Source organism: Oncorhynchus tshawytscha, linkage group LG08, assembly GCF_018296145.1.
Source record: "Oncorhynchus tshawytscha isolate Ot180627B linkage group LG08, Otsh_v2.0, whole genome shotgun sequence".
Lineage (NCBI taxonomy): Eukaryota > Metazoa > Chordata > Actinopteri > Salmoniformes > Salmonidae > Oncorhynchus > Oncorhynchus tshawytscha.
This window is the reverse complement of record NC_056436.1, coordinates 1,418,498-1,441,646: the sequence shown is the minus strand read 5'-3', so window position 1 is coordinate 1,441,646 and position 23,149 is coordinate 1,418,498. Positions and strand designations below refer to the sequence as shown.

Sequence of the window (23,149 nt, the reverse complement as noted above, 5' to 3'; positions counted from 1 at the left end):
GAATTGAAAGCGAAAGGGAGAGAGGCAGAGAGAGAGGGAGAGGAAGAGAGACATACCAATTAGGATCTGGCTAAAAATACTTGAATCAGTTATACAACCCATTACCCTTTATGGTTGTGAGGTATGGGGTCCGCTCACAAACCAAGAATTCACTAAATGGGACAAAGACCCAATTGAGACTCTGCATGCAGAATTCTGCAAAAAATATCCTTTGTGTACAATGTAGAACACCAAATAATGCATGCAGAGCAGAATTAGGCCGATACCCACTAATTATCCAAAATCCAGAAAGCGATTCACAAACCTTCCATAACAAAGCCATCACCTACAGAGAGATGAACCTGGAGAAGAGTCCCCTAAGCAAGCTGGTCCTGGGGCTCTGTTCACAAACACACCCTACAGAGCCCCAGGACAGCAGCACAATTAGACCCAACCAAATCATGAGAAAACAAAGAGATAATTACTTGACACATTGGAAAGAATTCACAAAAAACAGAGCAAACTAGAATGCTATTTGGCCCTAAACAGAGAGTACACAGCGGCAGAATACCTGACCACTGTGACTGACCCTAAACAGAGAGTACACAGCGGCAGAATACCTGACCACTGTGACTGACCCTAAACAGAGAGTACACAGCGGCAGAATACCTGACCACTGTGACTGACCCTAAACAGAGAGTACACAGCGGCAGAATACCTGACCACTGTGACAGACCCAAACTTAAGGAAAGCTTTAACTATATACAGACTCAGTGAGCATAGCCTTGCTATTGAGAAAGGCCGCCGTAGGCCGCCGTAGGCCGCCGTAGGCAGACATGGCTCTCAAGAGAAGACAGGCTATGTGCATACTGCCCACAAAATGAGGTGGAAACTGAGCTGCCCTTCCTAACCTCCTGCCAAATGTATAACTATATTAGAGAGACATATTTCCCTCAGATTACACAGATCAACAAAGAATTAGAAAATAAACTCAATTTTAATAAACTCCCATATCTACTGTGTGAGATACCACAGTGTGCAAGCAAGATTTGTGACCAAGAAAAGGGCAACCAGTGAAGAACAAACACCATTGTTGTCATGTCGTGTGTGTAGGTGGCAGGGAAGTCAGGCGTAGGAACAAGAACCCGTCGCGCACCAATCCATAAAACATGAACATAACAACAAACAATCTCCGACAAGGACATGAGGGGAAACAGAGGGTTAAATACACAACAGGTAATGAATGGGATTGGAACCAGGTGTGAAGGAAGACAAGACAAAACCAATGGAAAATGAAACATAGATCAATGATCGCTAGAAGACCGGCGACGTCGACCGCCGAGCACCGGCCGAACAAGGAGAGGCATCGACTTCGGAAGAAGTAAATACAACTCATATTTATAGACCCACCGGCCTCTGGGACGATCCGGATGATGAGGCGCAGGGCGATCCGGATGATGAGGCGCAGGGCGATCCGGGTGATGAGGCGCAGGGCGATCCGGATGATGAGGCGCAGGGCGATCCGGATGATGAGGCGCAGGGCGATCCGGAGGATGAAGTGCAGGGCAATCCGGAGGATGAGGCGCAGGGCGATCCGGAGGATGAGGCGCAGGGCGATCCGGAGGATGAGGCACAGGGCGATCCGGATGGAGACGGTGGAATTCTCGCAGCATGGAAGCATCTAATACACCGGAACCTCCACCGGAACCCAGCATCTTTCCTCTGGACCGTTCCCCTCCCAGTCCACAAGGTACTGAAGGCCCCTCGCCCGATGTCTCGAATCCAGGATGGATCGAACGGAGTACGCCGGGACCCCCTCGATATCCAGAAGGGGCTGAGGAACCTCCCGCATCTCAGCCTCCTGGAGCGGGCCACCACCGGCCTGAGGAGAGACACATGGAACGAGAGGTTAATACGGTAATCGGAGGGAATCTGTAACCTATAACATACCTCGTTCCCTCTCCTCAGGACTTTAATTGGCCCCACAAACCACGGACCCAGCTTCCGGCCATCTCTGCCCAGGGCACGAACGCCGCCCACTCCCCCGACCTGTTCTGGCAATAAGACCTCAGAAACCTACCCACAACCTGATTAACTCTCTCTACCTGCCCGTTACTCTCGGGGTGAAAACCTGAGGTAAGGCCGACCGAGACCCCCAGAAGTTCCATGAACACCTTCCAGACCCTTGACGTGAATTGGGGACCCCGATCAGACACTATATCCTCAGGCACCCCATAGTGCCGGAAGACGTGTGTAAACAGGGCCTCCGCAGTCTGTAGGGCCGTAGGGAGACCGGCAGAGGAAGGAGACGGCAGGACAATGACCAGGATGAAGGTGGAAGATCGGTTATAAAATCCACTGACAGGTGCGACCACAGCCATTGTGGAACGAGGGTTGTAACTTACCTCTGGGCAGGTGTCTAGGAGCCTTGCACTGGGCGCACACCGAGCAGGAAGAAACATAAACCCTCACGTCCTTAGCTAAAGTGGGTCAGCAGTACTTCCCACTAAGACAGTGTACCGTCCGACCGATCCCAGGAAGACCAGAGGAGGGTGACGTGTGGGTCCAATAGATCAGCCGGTCACGGACAGCAGACGGAACGTACAGACGTCCAGCTGGACACTGGAGGGGAGCGGGCTCTGCACGTGATGCCCGCTCAATGTCCGCGTCCAGCTCCCACACTACCGGCGCCACCAAACAAGAGGCTGGGTGTATGGGAGTGGGATCCATGGACCGCTCCTCTGTGTCATACAGCCGGGACAGTGCGTCTGCCTTAATTAACGTTCTGGGAGCCTGGTCTGTAAGAGAGGGTAAACACAAAACGGGTGAAAAACATGACCCACCTTGCCTGACGAGGATTCAGTCTCCTCGCCTCCCGGATGTACTCCAGATTGCGGTGGTCATTCCAGATGAGAAAGGGGTGTTTAGCCCCTCAAGCCAATGTCTCCACGCCTTCAAAGCCTTAACCACAGCCAACAGCTCCCGGTCCCCCAGGTCATAGTTTCGCTCCGCTGGGCTGAGCTTCTTAGAGAAGAAGGCACAGGGGCAGAGTTTCGGTGGCGTACCCGAGCGCTGAGAGAGCACAGCTCCTATCCCAGCCTCGGAGGCGTCCACCTCCACTATGAACGCCAAAGAGGGATCCGGATGCGCCAACACAGGAGCCGAGGTAAACAGAGCCTTCAGGTGCCACAAGAAAAAGGGCAACCAGTGAAGAACAAACACTATTGTTGTCATGTCGTGTGTGTAGGTGGCAGGGAAGTTGGGCGCAGAAGAATCAAACTTGGTATAAAGGGAGTATTTTAATAACTTAAAACAAAAACTCAAAACCAACGAATAAAATAAATGTGGCTACAAGAACCCGTCGCGCACCAATCCATAAAACATGAACATAACAACAAACAATCTCTGACAAGGACATGAGGGGAAACAGAGGGTTAAATACACAACAGGTAATGAATGGGATTGGAACCAGGTGTGAAGGAAGACAAGACAAAACCAATGGAAAATGAAACATAGATCAATGATCGCTAGAAGACCGGCGACGTCGACCGCCAAGCACCGGCCGAACAAGGAGAGGCATCGACATCGGAAGAAGTAAATACAACTCATATTTATTTTCATTTATTTTCCCTTTTGTACTTTAACTATTTGCCCATCATTATAACACTGTATATAGACAGAATATTACATTTTAATTTTTGGAACTTCTGTGAGTGTAATGTTTACTGTTCATTTTTATTGTTTATTTCACTTTTGATTATTGTCTACTTCACTTGCTTTGGCAATGTTAACATATGTTTCCCATGCCAATAAAGCCCTTGAATTGAATTGAATTGACAGGAGACACACTATGTTCTGAGAGAAAGAGAGAGCGAGAGAAAGAAAGAGAGATGAGAGAGACTGTTTTCTGTCAGATGAGAAAGAGGGAGAGAGACAGAGAGAGAGACTGTGAGAGAAAGAGGAAGAGAGTGAAGAGACAGAGAGAGTCTGTTCTGTCAGAGGGAGAGAAAGAGAGAGAGAGGATAAATGAAAGAATGAGAGAAAGCGCCCTAGTCATGGTCCATTCCAGACATCTCAAACAGCAGTTGACTGTTGTTGTGTCCTAGTTTTAGCACCTTAATAAGTGCAGCAATTTGAAGAAAAGCTACAATTACCAGCTACCAGGCCATCGTCACGAAAGCTAGCGTCAATCATTCCCCGATTCAACAGCCCAGAGAGATCACAACAACACCTGCTTCATAAATGGAACCCTATTCCCTGTGTAGTGCACTACTTTAGACCAGAACCTGATAGAACCCAATTCCCTATGTAGTGTTCTACTTTAGACCAGAACCTGATAGAACCCTATTCCCTTTGTAGTGTCCTACTTTTGACCAGAACCTTATAGAACCCTATTCCTTGTGTAGTGCACTACTTTAGACCAGAACCTTATAGAGCCCTATTCCCTATGTAGTGCACTACTTTAGACCAGAACCTTATAGAACCCTATTCCCTGTGTAGTGTCCTACTTTAGACCAGAGCCCTATGGAACCCTATTCACTGTGTAGTGTCCTACTTTTGACCAGAACCTTATAGAACCCTATTCCCTGTGTAGTGCACTACTTTTGACCAGAACCCTATAGAACCCTATTCCCTGTGTAGTGTTCTACTTTTGACCAGAACCTTATAGAACCCTATTCCCTGTGTAGGTTTCTACTTTTGACCAGAACCTTATAGAACCCTATTCCCTGTGTAGTGTTCTACTTTTGACCAGAACCTTATAGAACCCTATTCCCTATGTAGTGTCCTACTTTTGACCAGAATCTTATAGAACCCTATTCCCTATGTAGTGTCCTACTTTTGACCAGAATCTTATAGAACCCTATTCCCTGTGTAGTGCCCTACTTTTGCCAGAACCTTATAGAACCCTATTCCCTGTGTAGTATCCTACATTTAACCAAAACCTTATAGAACCCTATTCCCTATGTAGTGTCCTACTTTTGACCAGAACCTTATAGAACCCTATCCCCTATGTAGTGTTCTACTTTAGACCAGAACCTTATAGAACACTTTTCCCTGTGTAGTGCACTACTTTTGCCAGAAACGTATAGAACCCTATTCCCTGCGTAGTGTCCTACTTTTGCCAGAACCTTATAGAACCCTATTCCCTGTGTAGTGCAAAACTTGTGCCAGAAACTTATAGAACCCTATTCCCTATGTAGTGTTCTGCTTTTGCCAGAACCTTATAGAACCCTATTCCCTATGTAGTGTTCTACTTTTGCCAGAACCTTATAGAACCCTATTCCCTATGTAGTGTCCTACTTTTGACCAGAACCTTATAGAACCCTATTCCCTGTGCAGTGCACTACTTTTGCCAGAACCTTATAGAACCCTATTCCCTGTGTAGTTCACTACTTTTGACCAGAATCTTATAGAACCCTATTCCCTGTGTAGTGCCCTACTTTTGCCAGAACCTTATAGAACCCTATTCCCTGTGTAGTATCCTACATTTGACCAAAACCTTATAGAACCCTATTCCCTATGTAGTGTCCTACTTTTGACCAGAACCTTATAGAACCCTATCCCCTATGTAGTGTTCTACTTTAGACCAGAACCTTATAGAACACTTTTCCCTGTGTAGTGCACTACTTTTGCCAGAACCTTATAGAACCCTATCCCCTATGTAGTGTTCTACTTTAGACCAGAACCTTATAGAACACTTTTCCCTGTGTAGTGCAAAACTTTTGCCAGAAACTTATAGAATCCTATTCCCTATGTAGTGTTCTGCTTTTGCCAGAACCTTATAGAACCCTATTCCCTGTGTAGTGCACTACTTTTGCCAGAACCTTATAGAACCCTATTCCCTATGTAGTGTCCTACTTTTGACCAGAACCTTATAGAACCCTATTCCCTGAGTAGTGCACTACTTTTGCCAGAACCTTATAGAACCCCATTCCCTGTGTAGTGCACAACTTTTGCCAGAACCTTATAGAACCCTATTCCCTATGTAGTGCACTACTTTTGCCAGAACCTTATAGAACCCTATTCCCTGTGTAGTTCACTACTGTTGACCAGAACCTTATAGAACCCTATTCCCTGTGTAGTTCACTACTGTTGACCAGAACCTTATAGAACCCTATTCCCTATGTAGTGTACTACTTTTGACCAGAACCTTATAGAACCCTATTCCCTATGTAGTGTCCTACTTTTGACAAGAACCTTATAGAACCCTATTCCCTGTGTAGTGCCCTACTTTTGCCAGAACCTTATAGAACCCTATTCCCTGCGTAGTGTCCTACTTTTGCCAGAACCTTATAGAACCCTATTCCCTGTGTATTGCAAAACTTTTGCCAGAAAATTATAGAACCCTATTCCCTATGTAGTGTTCTGCTTTTGCCAGAACCTTATAGAACCCTATTCCCTATGTAGTGTTCTACTTTTGCCAGAACCTTATAGAACCCTATTCCCTATGTAGTGTCCTACTTTTGACCAGAACCTTATAGAACCCTATTCCCTGTGTAGTGCACTACTTTTGCCAGAACCTTATAGAACCCTATTCCCTGTGTAGTGCACTACTTTTGCCAGAACCTTATAGAACCCTATTCCCTGTGTAGTGCACAACTTTTGCCAGAACGTTGTGGAACCCTATTCCCTATGTAGTGTCCTACTTTTGACCAGAACCTTATAGAACCCTATTCCCTGTGTAGTGCACTATTTTTGCCAGAACCTTATAGAACCCTATTCCCTGTGTAGTTCACTACTGTTGACCAGAACCTTATAGAACCCTATTCCCTGTGTAGTTCACTACTGTTGACCAGAACCTTATAGAACCCTATTCCCTATGTAGTGTCCTACTTTTGACCAGAACCTTATAGAACCCTATTCCCTATGTAGTGTACTACTTTTGCCAGAACCTTATAGAAACCTATTCCCTGTGTAGTGTCCTACTTTTGCCAGAACCTTATTGAACCCTATTCCCTATTCAGTGTCCTACTTTTGACCAGAACCTTATAGAACCCTATTCCCTGTGTAGTGCACTACTTTTGCCAGAACCTTATAGAACCCTATTCCCTATGTAGTTCACTACTTTTGACCAGAACCTTATAGAACCCTATTCCCTATGTAGTTCACTACTTTTGACCAGAACCTTTTAGAACCCTATTCCCTATGTAGTGTCCTACTCGTGAACCTTCAAACAGACAGTTTCTATAACACATCTTACCCGTCCTCTCCAATGGATGCTTTTAGTCTGAAAACTCGGCAAGCTCAACAGGTTGTCAACAGGTTGTCAACAGGTTGTCAACAGGTTGTCAACAGGTTGTCAACAGGTTGTCATCAGGTTGTCAACAGGTTGTCATCTTGTATCATAAAAAATTCCACGTTCGTACTCTGTAACAATATATTATTTCAAAACAACGTTTGTATTTATTAAGACTGTTAGTAGTATGTAAAATGTCTCATTAATATTTGCCTGGGAGCAAACTACTCCAATCGACAAGATCTTCTGAAAACGTGGAACTTGACAAGGTTATCATCTTATAGCACTGTGTGAAATGAAATATTTTCCATTGGAAATTAATAGTCAACATAGATGTCTCATCTCACATCTCTGTCTTTCTCCTCTCCCTTCCCTCCCTCCCCTACTCTCCCTTCATCTCCCTCCCTCTCCCTCCCCTACTCTCCCTCCCCTCCCTCTCCCTCCCTACTCTCCCTTCATCTCCCTTCCTCCCTACTCTCCCTTCATCTCCTCCCTCTCCCTCCCTACCCTCCCTTCATCTCCTCCCTTCATCTCCCTCCCTCTCCCTCCCCTCCTCCCTCCCCCTCCCTTCTCTCCTCCCTCTCCCTCCCTTCCCTCCCTCCCTCCCTCTCCCTCCCCTCTCTCCCTCCCTCATCTCCCCCTCTCCCTCCCTACTCTCCCTCCCTCCCCTCTCTCTCCTCCCTCCCTCTCCCTCCCCTACTCTCCCTTCACTCCCTCCCTCTCCCTCCCTACTCTCCTTCATCTCTCTCCCCTCCTCTCTCCTCCCTCTTCCTCCCCTACTCTCCCTTCATCTCCTCCCCTCTCCCTCCCCCCTACTCTCCCTCCCTCTCCCTCCCTTCATCTCCCTCCTCTCCCCCTCCACTCTCTCCCTTCATCTCCCTCCTCCCTCCCTCCCTCCTCCCCTACTCTCCCTTCATCTCCCTCCCTCTCTCCCTCCCATACTCTCCCTCCCTCCCCTACTCTCCCTCTCTCCCTCCCTCTCCCTCCCCCTACTTCCTTCATCTCCCTCCTCTCCCTCCCCTACTCTCCCTTCATCTCTCCCCCTACTCTCCCTCCCTCCTCCCCTCCTCCCATCTCCCTCATCTCTCTCCCTCTCCCTACTCTCCCTTCATCTCCTCCTCTCCCCCCCTCTCCTTTCATCTCCCTCCCCTCCCCCTCCCCTCCCCCCTCTCCCTCTCCCCACTCTCCCTCCCTCTCCCTCCCTCCTCTCTCCCTTCCCTCCCTCCCTACTCTCCCTCTCCCTCTCCCTCCCTTCATCTCCTCCCTCCCTACTCTCCCTCCCTCTTCCTCCCCTCTCTCCCTTCATCTCCCTCCCTCCTACTCTCCCTCCATCTTCCTCCCCTCCCTTCAGCTCCTCCCTCCCTACTCTCCTTCATCCCTCCCTCTCCCCTCCCCTCATCTCCCTCCCTCCCTACTCTCCTCCCTCTTCCTCCCCTACTCTCCTTTCATCTCCCTCCCTCCCCTACTCTCCCTTCATCTCCCTCCTCTCCTCCCCTACATCTCCCTCCCTCCCATCTCCCTCCCTCTTCTCCCCTACTCTCCTTTCATCTCCCTCCCTCCCTCCCCTCCCTCCCCTACTCTCCTTCATCTCCTCCCTCCCCTCTCCCTCCCTCTCCCCCTACTCTCCCTTCATCCCTCCCTCCCCTACTCTCCCTCCCTCCCTCCCCTACTCTCCTTCATCTCCCTCCTCTCCCTCCCCCTCCTCTCCCTCCCTCTCCCCCCTCCTCCCCTCCCTCCCCCTCTCTCCCTCCCTCTCCCTCCCCTACTCTTCCTTCATCTCCCTCCTCTCCCTCCCCTACTCTCCTTCATCTCCCTCCCCTACTCTCCCTCCATCTCCCTCCCCTACTCTCCCTTCATCTCCCTCCTCTCCCTCCCTACTCTCCTTTCATCTCCTCCTCTCCCCCTCCCTTACTCTCCCTCCTCTCCCTCTCTCCCTCCCTCCTCTCCCTCCCCTACTCTCCCTTCAGTCATCTCCTCTCTCCCTCCCCTACTCTCCTTCATCTCCCTCCCTCTCCCTCCCCTACTCTCCTTTCATCTCCCTCCCTCCCCCTCCCTTACTCTCCCTCCCTCTCCCTCCCCTCTCTCCCTCCTCCCTCCCTCCCCTCTCTCCCTCCCTCTCCCTCCCCTACTCTCCCTTCATCTCCCTCCCTACTCTCCGTCATCTCCCTCTCTCCCTCCCCTACTCTCCCTTCAGCTCCCTCCCTCTCCCTCCCCAACTCTCCCTTCATCTCCTCCCTCTCCCCTACTCTCCCTCCATCTTCCTCCCCTACTCTCCCTTCATCTCCCTCCCTCTCCCTCCTACTCTCCTTCATCTCCTCCCTCCCCCTCTCTCCTCTCTCCCCTACTCTCCCTTCCTCTCTCCTCCCTCCTCTCTCTCTCCCTACTCTTCCTCCCCTATTCTCCCTTCATCTCCCTCCTCTCTCCCTCTCTCCCTTCATCTCTCCCTACTCTCCCTCTTCCTCCCCTACTCTCCTTCATCTCCCTCCCCCTACTCTCCCTCCCTCTTCTTCCCCTACTCTCCCTTTCATCTCCCTCCCTCTCCCCTCCTCCTCTCCCTCCTCTCCCTCCCCTACTCTCCCTCCTCTCCCTCCCCTACTCTCCTTTCATCGCCCTCCTTCTCCTCCACCTCTCCCTCCCCCTCTCCCTCCCTCCTCCTCCTCTCTCCCTCCCTCTCCCTCCCTTACTCTCCCTTCCCTCTCCCTCCCCTACTCTCCCTCCTCTCCCTCCCCTACTCTCCTTCCCTCTCCCTCCCTACTCTCCCTCCCTCTCCCTCCCCTACTCTTCCTTCATCTCCCTCCCTCTCCCTCCCCTACTCTCCTTCATCTCCCTCCTACTCTCCCTCCATCTCCCTCCCTACTCTCCCTTCATCTCCCTCCTCCCCCCTCCCCTACTCTCCCTCCCTCTCCCCTCCACTCTCCCTCCTCTCCTCCCCTACTCTCGCTCCCTCTCCCTCCCCTACTCTCCTTTCATCTCCCTCCCCTCTCCTCTCCCTCCCCTCCCCTACTCTCCCTTCATCTCCTCCCTCTCCCTCCCCTACTCTCCCTCCCTCTCCCTCCCCTACTCTCCCCTCTCCTCCCCCTCTCCCTCCCTCTCCCTCCCCTCCCTCCCTCTCCCTCCCTACTCTCCCTCCCTCTCCCTCCCCCTCTCCTTCATCTCCTCCCTCTCCCTCCCCTACTCTCCCTTCATCTCCCCCCTACTCTCCCTCCCTCTCCTCCCCCTCTCCCTTCATCTCCCTCCCTCTCCCTCCCTCTCTCCCTCCATCTCCCTCCTCCCTCTCCCCTCCTCCCTACTCTCCTCCCCTCCCTCCCTCTCTCCCTCCTCTCCTCCCCTCTCCTTCATCTCCCTCCCCTACTCTCCGTCATCTCCATCTCTCCCTCCCCTACTCTCCCTTCATCTCCCCCTCTCTCCCCTCTCCTTTCATCCTCTCCCTCCCCCCCTCCCTCCCTCTCCCTCCCTCTCCCTCCCCTCTCTCCCCTCCCCACTCTCCCTCCCCTACTCTCCTCCCTCTCCCTCCCTACTCTCCCTTCAGCTCTCCCTCCCCTCCTCTCCCTTCATCTCCTCCCTCTCCCCTCCCTCTCCTCCCCTACTCTCCCTCCCTCTCCCTCCCCTACTCTCCCTCCTCTCCCTCCCTCCCTCTCCTTCCCTCTCCCTCCATCTCTCCTCCCTCTCTCTCCCTTCATCTCCCTCCTCTCCCTCCCCTACTCTCCCTTCATCTCCCTCCTCTCTCCCCTACTCTCCCTCCCTCTTCCCTCCCCTACTCTCCCTTCATCTCTCCCTCCCCTCCCCTCTCTCCCTCTCCTCCTCCCTCCCTATCTCCCTTCATCTCCCCTCCCTCCCCCTCTCCCTCCCCTCCATCTCCTCCCTCCCTCCCTCTCCTCCCCTCTTCCCTCCCTCTCCTCCCTATCTCCCTCCCCTCCCCTACTCTCCCTCCCTCTCCCTCCCCTCTCCTTCATCTCCCTCCCTCTCTCCCTCTCCCTCCTCTCCCTCCCTCTCCCTCCCCTACTCTCCTCCCTCTCCCTCCCCTACTCTCCTTTCATCTCCCTCCTTCTCCCTCCCCACTCTCCCTTCATCTCTCCTCCCTCCCCCCCTCTCCTCCTCCCCTCCCCTACTCTCCCTCCTCTCCCTCCCTCTCTCCTTCCTCTCCCTCCCTCTCCTCCCTTCTCCCCTCCCCCTCCCCTCCCTCCTCTTCCTCCCCTACTCTCCTCCATCTCCCTCCCTCTCTCTCCTTCCTCTCTCTCCCCCCTCTCTCCCTCTCCATCTCTCCTTCCCTCTCCTCCCCTCCCCTCATCATCTCCTCCCCAGCCTCTTCCTCCCCAACTCTCCCTTCATCTCCCTCCCTCCCTCTCCTCCCTCTCCTGCCCTCTCCCCTCTCTCCCTCCCTCTCCCCCCTACTCTCCCTTTCTCCCCTCCCTCCCTTCTCTCTCCACCCTCCCCCACCTCCCTCTCTCCCTCCCTCCCCTCCCTCCCTCCCCTCTCCCTCATCTCCCTCCCTCTCCCCCTCCCTACTCTCCCCTTCCCTCTCCCCTCCCTCCCTAAATCTCCCCCTCCCTCTCTCCTCCCTCTCTCCCCCTTCATCTCCCTCCTCCTCCTCCCCTCCCTCCCTCTTCCTCCCCTACTCTCCTTCATCTCCCTCCCCCTCCCCTACTCTCCTCCTCTCCCTCCCCTCCTCTCCCTCCTCCTCCCCCTCTCCTCCCTCCCCTACTCTCCCTCCCTCTCCCTCCCCTACTCTCCCCTCTCCTCCTTCCCTCTCCCCCTCCCTACTCTCCCTCCCTCTCCCTCCCCTACTCTCCCTCCCTCTCCCTCCCCCTACTCTCCCTCCCTCTCCCTCCCCTACTCTCCCTCTCCCTCCCTCCTCCTACTCTCCTTCCCTCTCCCTCCTCTCTCCCTCCCTCTCCCTCCCTTCTCTCCTTCCTCTCTCCCTCTCCTCCCTCTCTCCTTCCCTCTCCCTCCCCCTCCCTCCTTCCCCTCCCTCCCTACTTCTCTCCATCCCTCTCCCTCCCTTACTCTCCCTCCATCTCCCTCCCCAACTCTCCTTCATCTCCTTCCCTCTCCCCACCCTCCCTCTAACCCTCCCTCCCCTACTCTCCCTCCTCTCCCTCCCCTACTCTCCCTCCATCTCCCTCCTCCCTCCCTCAACTCTCCTTCATCTCCCTCCCTGTCCCCACCCCTACTCTCCCTCCCTCCCTACTCTCCTCCTCTTCTCTCCCCTCTCTCCCTTCATCTCCTTCCTCTCTCCCCTCCCTCCCTCTCCCCTCCTACTCTCCCTCCCTCCCCTCTCTCACTGCCCCTCCCCTACTCTCCCTGCATCTCCCTCCCTCTCCCTCCCCTACTCTCCCTTCATCTCCCTCCCACTCCCCTACTCTCCCTCCCTCTCCCTCCCCCTACTCTCCCTCCCTCTCCCTCCCTTACTCTCCTTCATCTCCCTCCCCACTCTCCCTTCATCTCCTTCCCTCTCCCCCACCCTCCCTCTCCCCCTCCCCTACTCTCCCTCCCTCCCTCTCCCTCCCCCTCCCTATCTCCCTGCATCTCCCTCCCTCTCTCCTCCCCTTCCCTACTCTCCCTGCATCTCCCTCCCTCTCCCTCCCCAACTCTCCTTCATCTCCCTCCCTCCCCCTCTCCCTCCCTCTTCCTCCCTCTCTCCCTTCATCTCACTCCCTCCCTCCCCTATCTCCCTCCCTCCCTCTTCCTCCCCTACTCTCCCTTCATCTCCCTCCCTCCCCTACTCTCGCTCCTCTTCTTCCCCTACTCTCCCTCCTCTCCCTCCCTCTCCCCTCCCCTCCTCTCCCTCCTCTCCCTCCCCTCCCTCTCCCTCCCTCTCCCTCTCCCCTACTCTCCTTTCATCTCCCTCCTTCTCCTCCCCCCCCTCTCCCTCCCCTACTCTCCCTCCCTCTCCCTCCCTCTCCCTCCCCCTACTCTCCCTCCCATCTCCCTCCCCTACTCTCCTTCCCTCTCCCTCCCCCTACTCTCCCTCCCTCTCCCTCCCTACTCTCCTTCCCTCTCCCTCCCCCCTCTCCTCCCTCTCCCTCCCCTACTCTCCTTCCTCTCCCTCCCCTACTCTCCTCCCTCTCCCTCCCCTCCTCTTCCCTCTTCATCTCCCTCCTCTCCCTCCCCTATCTCCTCCTTCATCTCCCTCCCTCTCCCTCCCCTTACTCTCCTTCCCTCTCCCTCCCTACTCTCCCTCCCTCTCCCTCCCTACTCTCCTTCCTCTCCCTCCCTACTCTCCCTCCCTCTCCCTCCCCTACTCTCCTCCCTCTCCTCCCTCCTCCCCCTCTCCTTCCCTCTCCCTCCCTACTCTCTCCCTCCCTCTCCCTCCCTTGCCCCTCCCTCCTTCCCTCTCCCCTCCCCTACTCTCTCCTCCCTCTCCCTCCCCTACTCTCCTTCCCTCTCCCTCCCCTACTTCATCTCCATCCCTCTCCCTCCTGCTCTCCCTTCATCTCCCTCCCCAACTCTCCCTTCATCTCCTTCCCTCTCCCCCACCCTCCCTCTAACCCTCCCTCCCCCTACTCTCCCTCCCCTCTCCCCTCCCCTACTCTCCCTGCATCTCCCTCCCTCTCCTCCCCAACTCTCCTTCATCTCCCTCCCTGTCCCCACCCTACTCTCCCTCCCTCCCCTCTCTCCCTCCCTCTTCCTCCCCTACTCTCCCTTCATCTCCTTCCCTCTCCCCACCCTCCCTCTCCCCTCCCCATACTCTCCCTCCCTCCCCTACTCTCACTGCCCCCTCCCTCTCTCCCTGCATCTCCCTCCCTCTCCCTCCCCTACTCTCCCTTCATCTCCTCCCACCCCTACTCTCCCTCCCTCTCCCTCCCTACTCTCCCTCCCTCTCCCTCCCTTACTCTCCTTCATCTCCCTCCCCAACTCTCCTTCATCTCCTTCCCTCTCCCCACCCTCCTCTCCCCCTCCCTACTCTCCCTCCCTCCCTACTCTCCCTCCCCTCCCCTACTCTCCCTGCATCTCCTCCCTCTCCCTCCCCTCCCCTACTCTCCTGCATCTCCCTCCCTCCCTCCCTCCCCAACTCTCCCTTCATCTCCCTCCCTCCCCTACTCTCCCTCCCTCTTCCTCCCCTACTCTCCCTCCCTCTCCCTCCCTCTCCCTCCCCTGATCTCCCTTCATCTCCCTCCCTCCCCCCTACTCTCCTCCCTCTTTCCCCTACTCTCCCTTCATCTCCCTCCCTCCCTACTCTCCCTCCCTCCTCCCCCTCCCCTCCTCTCCCTCCCTCTCCCTCCCCCTACTCTCCCTCCCTCTCCCTCCCCTACTCTCCTTTCATCGCCCTCCTTCTCCTCCACCCCTACTCTCCCTCCCCTACTCTCCCTCCCTCTCCCTCCCCTACTCTCCCTCCCTCTCCCTCCTTACTCTCCTTCCCTCTCCCTCCCCTCCTCCCTCCCTCTCCCTCCCTACTCTTCCTTCATCTCCCTCCCTCTCCCTCCCTACTCTCCCTCCCTCTCCCTCCCCTACTCTCGCTCCCTCTTCCTCCCCTACTCTCCTTTCATCTCCCTCCCCTACTCTCCCTCCCTCTCCCTCTCCCCTACTCTCCCTTCATCTCACTCCCTCCCTCCCCTACTCTCCCTCCCTCTTCCTCCCCCTACTCTCCCTTCATCTCCCTCCCCTACTCTCGCTCCGTCTTCTTCTTCCCCTACTCTCCTTTCATCTCTCCTCCCTCTCCCCCTCGCCTCCTCTCCCTCCCCTACTCTCCCTCCCTCTCCCTCCTTACTCTCCTTCCCTCTCCCTCCCTACTCTCCCTCCCTCTCCCTCCCTACTCTTCCTTCATCTCCTCCCCTCTCTCCCTTCATCTCCCTCCCCTACTCTCCCTCCATCTCCCTCCCCTACTCTCCCTTCATCTCCCTCCCTCTCCCTCCCCTACTCTCCTTTCATCTCCTCCCTCTCCCCCTCCCTTACTCTCCCTCCCTCTCCCTCCCCTACTCTCCCTCCCTCTCCCTCCCCTCTCTCCCTTCATCTCCCTCCCCCTCTCTCCGTCATCTCCCTCTCTCCCTCCCTCCTCTCCCTTCATCTCCCTCCCTCTCCCTCCCCTACTCTCCTTTCATCTCCTCCCTCTCCCCCCCCTTACTCTCCCTCCCTCTCCCTCCCTACTCTCCCTCCCTCTCCCTCCCTCTCCCTCCCCTACTCTCCTTCATCTCCCCTCCCTACTCTCCGTCATCTCCCTCTCTCCCTCCCCTCTCTCCCTTCAGCTCCCTCCCTCTCCCTCCCCAACTCTCCCCTTCATCTCCCTCCCCTACTCTCCCTCCATCTTCCTCCCCTACTCTCCTTCATCTCCCTCCCCTCTCCCTCCCCTACTCTCCCTTCATCTCCCTCCCTCCCCTACTCTCCCTCCCTCTTCCTCCCTACTCTCCCTTCATCTCCCTCCTCCCTCTCTCTCTCCCTACTCTTCCTCCCCTATTCTCCCCTTCATCTCCTCCCTCTCTCCCCTACTCTCCTTCATCTCACTCCCTCCCTCCCTACTCTCCTCCCTCTTCCTCCCCTACTCTCCCTTCATCTCCTCCCTCCCCTACTCTCCCTCCCCTCTTCTTCCCCTACTCTCCTTTCATCTCCCTCCCTCTCCCCCTCTCCCTCCTCCCCTCCCTCTCCTCCCCCTACTCTCCCTCCCTCTCCCTCCCCTACTCTCCTTTCATCGCCCTCCTTCTCCTCCCCCTCTCTCCCTCCCCTACTCTCCCTCCCCTCCCTCCCCTTACTCTCCTTCCCTCTCCCTCCCCTACTCTCCCTCCCTCTCCCTCCCCTACTCTTCCTTCATCTCCCTCCCCTCCCTCCCCTACTCTCCTTCATCTCCCCTCCCCTCCCTCTCCCTCCATCTCCCTCCTCCTACTCTCCTTTCATCTCCCTCCCTCTCCCCCTCCCTTCCTCTCCCTCCCCTACTCTCCCTTCATCTCCCTCCCCTACTCTCCCTCATCTCCCTCTCTCCCTTCCCCTACTCTCCCCTTCATCTCCCTCCCTCTCCCTCCCCTACTCTCCTTTCATCTCCCTCCCTCCCTCTCCCTTCCCTCTCCTCCCTCTCCCTCCCCACCCTCCCTCTCCCTCCCTCTCCCTCTCCCTACTCTCCCTCCCTCTCCCTCCCCTACTCTCCCTCCCTCTCCCTCCCCTACTCTCCTTCCTTTCATCTCCCTCCCTCTCCCCTCCCTACTCTCCCTCCCTCCCTCCCCTACTCTCCCTTCATCTCCTCCCTCTCCCTCCCTTACTCTCCTTCCCTCTCCCTCCCCAACTCTCCTTCATCTCCCTTCCCTCTCCCCAACCTCCCTCTCTCCCTCCCTCCCTACTCTCCCTCCCTCTCCCCCCTCCCCTACTCTCCCTCCCATCTCCCTCCCTCTCCCTCCCCAACTCTCCCTTCATCTCCCTCCCTCCCTCCCCCCCTCCCCTACTCTCCTCCCTCCCTCCCCTCTCCCTCCCTCTTCCTCCCCTACTCTCCCTTCATCTCCTTCCCTCTCCCCCCATCCCTCCTCTCTCCCTCCCCATACTCTCCCTCCCTCCCCTACTCTCCTCCCCCCTCCCCTCCCCCTCTCCCTGCATCTCCCTCCCTCTCCCTCCCCAACTCTCCCTTCATCTCCCTCCCTGTCCCCTACTCTCCTCTCCCTCTCCCTCCCCTCATCTCTCCCTCCCTCTCCCTCCCTTACTCTCCCTTCATCTCCCTCCCCAACTCTCCCTTCATCTCCTTCCCTCTCCCCCACCCTCCCTCTCCCCCTCCCCTACTCTCCCTCCCTCCCCCCTCTCCCTCCCCCCTCCCCTTCATCTCCCTCCCATCTCCCTCCCTCTCCCTCCCCCCTCCCCTACTCTCCTGCATCTCCCTCCCTCTCCCTCCCCAACTCTCCCTTCATCTCCCTCCCTCCCCTACTCTCCCTCCCTCTTCCTCCCCTACTCTCCCTCCCTCTCCCCCTCCCCTACTCTCCCTCCCTCCCCTACTCTCCCTCCCCCTCCCCTACTCTCCCTTCATCTCCCTCCCTCTCCCTCCCCTGATCTCCCTTCATCTCCCTCCCTCCCCTACTCTCGCTCCCTCTTCCTCCCCTACTCTCCCTTCATCTCCCTCCCTCCCCCTACTCTCCCTCCCTCCCCACTCTCCCTCCCTCTCTCCCTCCCTCTCCCTCCCCAACTCTCCCTTCATCTCCCTCCCTCTCCCCCCCCTACTCTCCTTCATCTCCTTCCCACTCGCCCTCCCCACCCTCCCTCTCTCCCTCCCTCCCTCTCCCCTCCCCTACTCTCCCTGCATCTCCCTCCCTCTCCCTCACCCCTCTCTCCCTCCCTCCCCTCTCTCCCTCCCTCTTCCTCCCTACTCTCCTTCATCTCCCTCCCTCCCTCTTTCTCCCCTACTCTCCCTTCATCTCCCTCCCTCCCCTACTCTCCTTCCCTCTTCCTCCCCTACTCTCCCTCATCCTCTCCCTCCCCTACTCTCCCTCCCTCCTCTCCCTACCTCTCTCCTCCCCTACTCTCCCTTCATCTCCCTCCCTCTCCTCCCTGATCTCCCTTCATCTCCCTCCCTCCCCTACTCTCGCTCCCTCTTCCCTCCCCTACTCTCCCTTCATCTCCCTCCCTCCCTCTCTCCCTCCCTCTCTCCCTTCATCTCCCTCCCTCTTCCTCCCCTACTCTCCCTCCCTCTCCCACCAACTCTCCCTTCATCTCCTTCCATCTCCCTCTCCCTCCCTCCCCCTACTCTCCCTTCATCTCCCTCCCTCCCCAACTCTCCCTTCATCTCCCTCCCTCTCCCCCCACCCCTACCTCTCCCTTCATCTCCCTCCCCTACTCTCCCTCCCCCCTCTCCCTCCCTCTTCCTCGCCTACTCTCCCTTCATCTCCCCCCTCCCCTACTCTCCCCCTCCTCCTCCCCTACTCTCCCTCCCTCTTCCTCCCCTCTCTCCCTTCATCTCCCTCCCTCCCCTACTCTCCCTCCCTCTTCCTCCCCTACTCTCCCTTCATCTCCCTCCCTCTCTCCCTCCCCTACTCTCCCTTCATCTCCCTCCCTCTCCCTCCCCTACTCTCCCTTCATCTCCCTCCCTCCCTCTCGCTCCCTATTCCTCCCCTACTCTCCCTTCATCTCCCCTCCCTCCCCTACTCTCCCTCCCTCTTCCTCCCCTACTCTCCCTTCATCTCCCTCCCTCTCCCCCTCCCCTACTCTCCCTTCATCTCCCTCCCTCCCCTACTCTCCCTCCCTCTCCCCCTCCCCTACTCTCCCTCCCCTACTCTCCCTCCCTACTCTCCCCTTCATCTCCCTCCCTCTCCCTCCCCTGATCTCCCTTCACCTCCCTCCCTCCCCTACTCTCGCTCCCTCGTCCTCCCCTACTCTCCCTTCATCTCCCTCCCTCCCTCTCTCCCTCCCCTACTCTCCTTTCATCACCCTCCTTCTCCTCCACCCCTACTCTCCCTTCATCTCCCTCCCTCCCTCCCTCTCTCCCTCCCTACTCTCCCTTCATCTCCCTCCCTCTTCCTCCCCTACTCTCCCTCCCTCTCCTCCCACACCAACTCTCCCTTCATCTCCCTCCCCTCCCTCTCCCCCTCCCTCCCTCTCCCTCCCTCCCCCTCCCTACTCTCCCTTCATCTCCCTCTCCCTCCATCTCCCTCCCTCTCCCCCACCCCTACTCTCCCTTCATCTCACTCCCCTACTCTCCCTCCCTCTTCCTCCCCTACTCTCCCTTCATCTCCCTCCCCCCCTACTCTCCCTCCCTCCTCCTCCCCTACTCTCCCTCCCTCTTCCTCCCCTACTCTCCTTCATCTCCCTCCCCCTACTCCTCCCTCCCTCACTCTCCCTCCCTACTCTCCCTCACCAACTCTCCCTTCATTTCCCTCCCTCCCTCTTCTCCCCCTACTCTCCCTTCATCTCCCTCCCTCCCTACTCTCCTTCCCTCTTCCTCCCCTACTCTCCCTTCATCTCCCTCCCTCCCCTACTCTCCCTCCCCCTACTTTCCCTACCTCTCTCCCTCCCCTACTCTCCCTTCATCTCCCTCCCTCTCCCTCCCCTGATCTCCCTTCATCTCCCTCCCTCCCCTACTCTCGCTCCCTCTTCCTCCCCTACTCTCCCTTCATCTCCCTCCCTCCCTCTCTCCCTCCCCTACTCTCCCTTCATCTCCCTCCCTCTTCCTCCCCTACTCTCCCTTCATCTCCCTCCCTCCCCTACTCTCCCTCCCTCTCCCCCCCAACTCTCCCTTCATCTCCCTCCATCTCCCTCTCCCTCCCTCTCCCTCCCCTCCCCTCCCCCTACTCTCCCTTCATCTCCCTCCCTCTCTCCCTCCCCTACTCTCCCTTCATCTCCCTCCCTCTCCCTCCAACTCTCCCTTCATCTCCCTCCCTCCTACTCTCCTCTCCCCTCCCCTACTCTCCCTTCATCTCCCCCTCCCCTACTCTCCCTTCATCTCCCTCCCTCCCTCTCTCCCTCCCCTACTCTCCCTTCATCTCCCTCCCTCTCCCCTCCCTACTCTCCCTTCATCTCCCTCCCCCTTCCTCTCCCTCCCTCTCCCTCACCAACTCTCCCTTCATCTCCCTCTCTCTCCCCTCCCTCCCTCTCCCTCCCTCTCCCCCACCCTACTCTCCCTTCATCTCCTTCCCTCTCGCCCACCCCCTTCTCTCCCTCCCCTACCTCCCTCTCCCCTCCCCTACTCTCCCTGCATCTCCCTCCCTCTCCCTCCCCAACTCTCCCTTCATCTCCCTCCCTCTCCCCCCCCTACTCTCCCTCCCTCCCCCTACTCTCCCTCCCTCTTCCTCCCCTACTCTCCTTCATCTCCCTCCCTCCTCACCCTTCATCTCCCTCCCTCCCCTACTCTCCTTCCCTCTTCCCCTCCCTACTCTCCCCTTCATCTCCCCTCCCTCCCCTACTCTCCCTCCCTACTCTCCTCCCTCTCCCTCCCCAACTCTCCCCTCATCTCCCTCCCTCTCCCCCCCCTGATCTCCTTCATCTCCCTCCCTCCCCTACTCTCCCTCCCTCTTCCTCCCCTACTCTCCCTTCATCTCCCTCCTCCCTCCCTCCCTCTCTCCCTCCCCTACTCTCCCTTCATCTCCCTCCCTCTTCCTCCCCTACTCTCCCTCCCTCTCCCTCCCAACTCTCCCTTCATCACCCTCCCTCTCCCCTCTCCCTCCCTCTCCCCCTCCCCTACTCTCCCTTCATCTCCCCCTCTCCCTCCATCTCCTTCATCCCTCTCCCCACCCCTACTCTCCCTTCATCTCCCTCCCCTACTCTCCCTCCCTCCCTCCCCTACTCTCCCTTCATCTCCCTCCCTCCCCTCTCTCCCTCCCCTTCCTCCCCTACTCTCCCTCCCTCTTCCTCCCCTACTCTCCCTTCATCTCCCTCCCTCCCCTCCCTCTCCCTCCCTCTCCCCCTCCCCTACTCTCCCTTCATCTCCCTCTCTCCCTCCCCTCTCCCTTCCCCCTCCCCTCTCCCTCCCCTACTCTCCCTTCATCTCCCTCCCTCCCCTACTCTCCCTCCCTCTTCCCCCTACTCTCCCTTCATCTCCCTCCCTCCCCCTCTCTCCCTCCCCTACTCTCCCTTCATCTCCCTCCCTCTTCTCCCTCCCCTACTCTCCCTTCATCTCCCTCCCTCCCTACTCTCCCTCCCTCTTCCTCCCCCTACTCTCCCTTCATCTCCCCCTCCCCTCTCCCTCCCTTCATCTCCCTCCCCTGTCTCCCTCCCCTACTCTCCCTTCATCTCCCTCCCTCTTCCCCTACTCTCCCTTCATCTCCCCCCCTCTCTCCCTCCCCTCTCTCCCTCCCTCTCCCTCCCAACTCTCCCTTCATCTCCCTCTCCCTCCATCTCATCTCCCCCCTCCCCTCTCTCCCTCTTCCTCCCCTACTCTCCCTCCCTCTTCCTCCCCTACTCTCCCTTCATCTCCCTCCCTCCCCTACTCTCCCTCCCCTCCCTCCTCCCCTCATCTCTCCCTCCCTCTTCCTCCCCTACTCTCCCTTCATCTCCCTCTCTCCCTACTCTCCCTCCCTCTCATCCCCTACTCTCCCTTCATCTCCCTCCCTCTTCCTCCCCCTCTCCCTTCATCTCCCTCCCTCTCTCCCTCCCCTACTCTCCCTTCATCTCCCTCCCTCTCCCTCCCCTACTCTCCCTTCATCTCCCTCCCTCCTACTCTCGCTCCCTCTTCCTCCCCTACTCTCCCTTCATCTCCCTCCCTCCCCTACTCTCCCTTCATCTCCCTCCCTCCCCTACTCTCCCTCCCTCTTCCTCCCCTACTCTCCCTTCATCTCCCTCCCTCTCCCCCTCCCCTACTCTCCCTCCCTCTCCCTCCCTCTCCCCCTCCCCTACTCTCCCTTCATCTCCCTCCCTCTTCCTCCCTACTCTCCCTTCATCTCCTCCCTCTCCCCCTCCCCTACTCTCCCTCCCTCTTCCTCCCCTACTCTGCCTTCATCTCCTCCCTCTCCCCCTCCCCTACTCTCCCTCCCTCTTCCTCCCCTACTCTCCCTTCATCTCCCTCCCTCTCACTCCATCACTCTCTCTTCCTCTACCTCCCCTTCTTTCCGTCTCTTTCTTTCTCTCTCCCTCCCTATACCTCCCCATTTCTCCCTCCCTCCTTCACTCTCCCTCTCTCTCCCTCCCTCCTTCACTCTCCCTCTCTCTCCCTCCCTCCTTCACTCTCCCTCTCTCTCACGCTCTACTGTTTTCTCCAACCAAGAATTAGTCTGAAAAATTGTAACTTGACATGGTTGTACCGTTAAAGATTTCTCATTAATACTGTATTTGTCATTGTCTCTCCAGGCAGTACGATAACTCCTAACTACCTTGATAACTCAACGTCTAACGTGGGTCCGTGGTGCTCCTGCTCGGCCTCCGGGAACCACCGGGAACAGTGTGACGGCTTCCTGGAATATTTTCATGATAATGTCTGCCTGAGTGAGCGACATTTTTTATATTGTTTATTTCACTTTTGTTTATGATCTATTTCACTTGCCCCTTGAGAGATATATATATATATATATATCTCTCAAGGGGAATATCAAGCGGAATATATATATATATATATATTCCGCCAGTAGCTAGGAGAGAGAGAGGACTTCAGATGGCCTTTGATGACTTTGTCATCACTTTGTAATGAGCTGGTCAGAGATAGAGGAAGCATCCCTAAGTCTCACAGGGCTCTGGTCAGAAGTAGATCACTATGTAGGGAATAGGGTGCCATTTTGGACCTTGCAGAAAATAACACTCTGGTTAAATGCAGCCGTCGGCAGTCAGGGGAGAGAAAAACGCTGAACAACTTAAATTTCATCCAAAGTGGAGCTGTTGTTCACTCAGGTTTAAACACAGCTGTGACCTGCCTGCATCCTCATCACGGATATAATAATATTATATATTAATATCCTGTTTTAATAACTGCCACACCTCACTCTGGTCCTCCTGGTTTTATAGATGTGTCAGTGTGAATGTCAAGAGAGATAGAGTTGAATTTGGGGGTTTGTGGGCTGATTTGGGCTCATTCACACAGTCCCTAATAGGGTTGCACAGCTAACAAGAATTTAACAAAGGTACCGTAATCTTCTGTAATTTTGGTCATTATTAATTTACCAAAATTCTGGTAGTCTACTGGTAAACTTCAAAAGGGCTTATTTTCCGTTTACAACCCCAGCATAAATGGTCTGTCTTGGAGACCTTGAATGGGATGTGTTGTACAGCCGAAAGAAGCGCTGGAGAGTCTAGCTGAGCCTTAGAGACTATAGCTGATCCCTGAAGACTATAGCTGAGCCCTAGAGACTATAGCTGTGCCCTAGAAACTATACCTCAACCCTGGATACTATAGCTGAGCCCTGGATACTATAGCTGAGCCCTAGAGACTATAGCAGAGCCCTGGATACTACAGCTAAGCCCTGGATACTACAGCTGAGCCCTAGAGACTATAGCTGTGCCCTAGAAACTATACCTGAGCCCTGGATACTATAGCTGAGCCCTAGAGACTATAGCTGAGCCCTGGATACAACAGCTGAGCCCTGGATACTACATCTGAGCTCTAGAGACTAT

General features: G+C 56.1%; 1 protein-coding gene across 1 annotated transcript in view; it reads left to right on the top strand.

The window, feature by feature from the left end:
- Window positions 1-23,149, top strand: part of gfra4a (GDNF family receptor alpha 4a) — a 389,412-nt gene that overhangs the window by 346,035 nt on the left and 20,228 nt on the right. Inside the window, exon 7 of the mRNA XM_042325051.1 lies at window positions 21,896-22,030. Within this exon, the coding sequence (XP_042180985.1) occupies window positions 21,896-22,030 (135 nt within the window). The remainder of the gene's footprint in view (window positions 1-21,895; window positions 22,031-23,149) is intronic.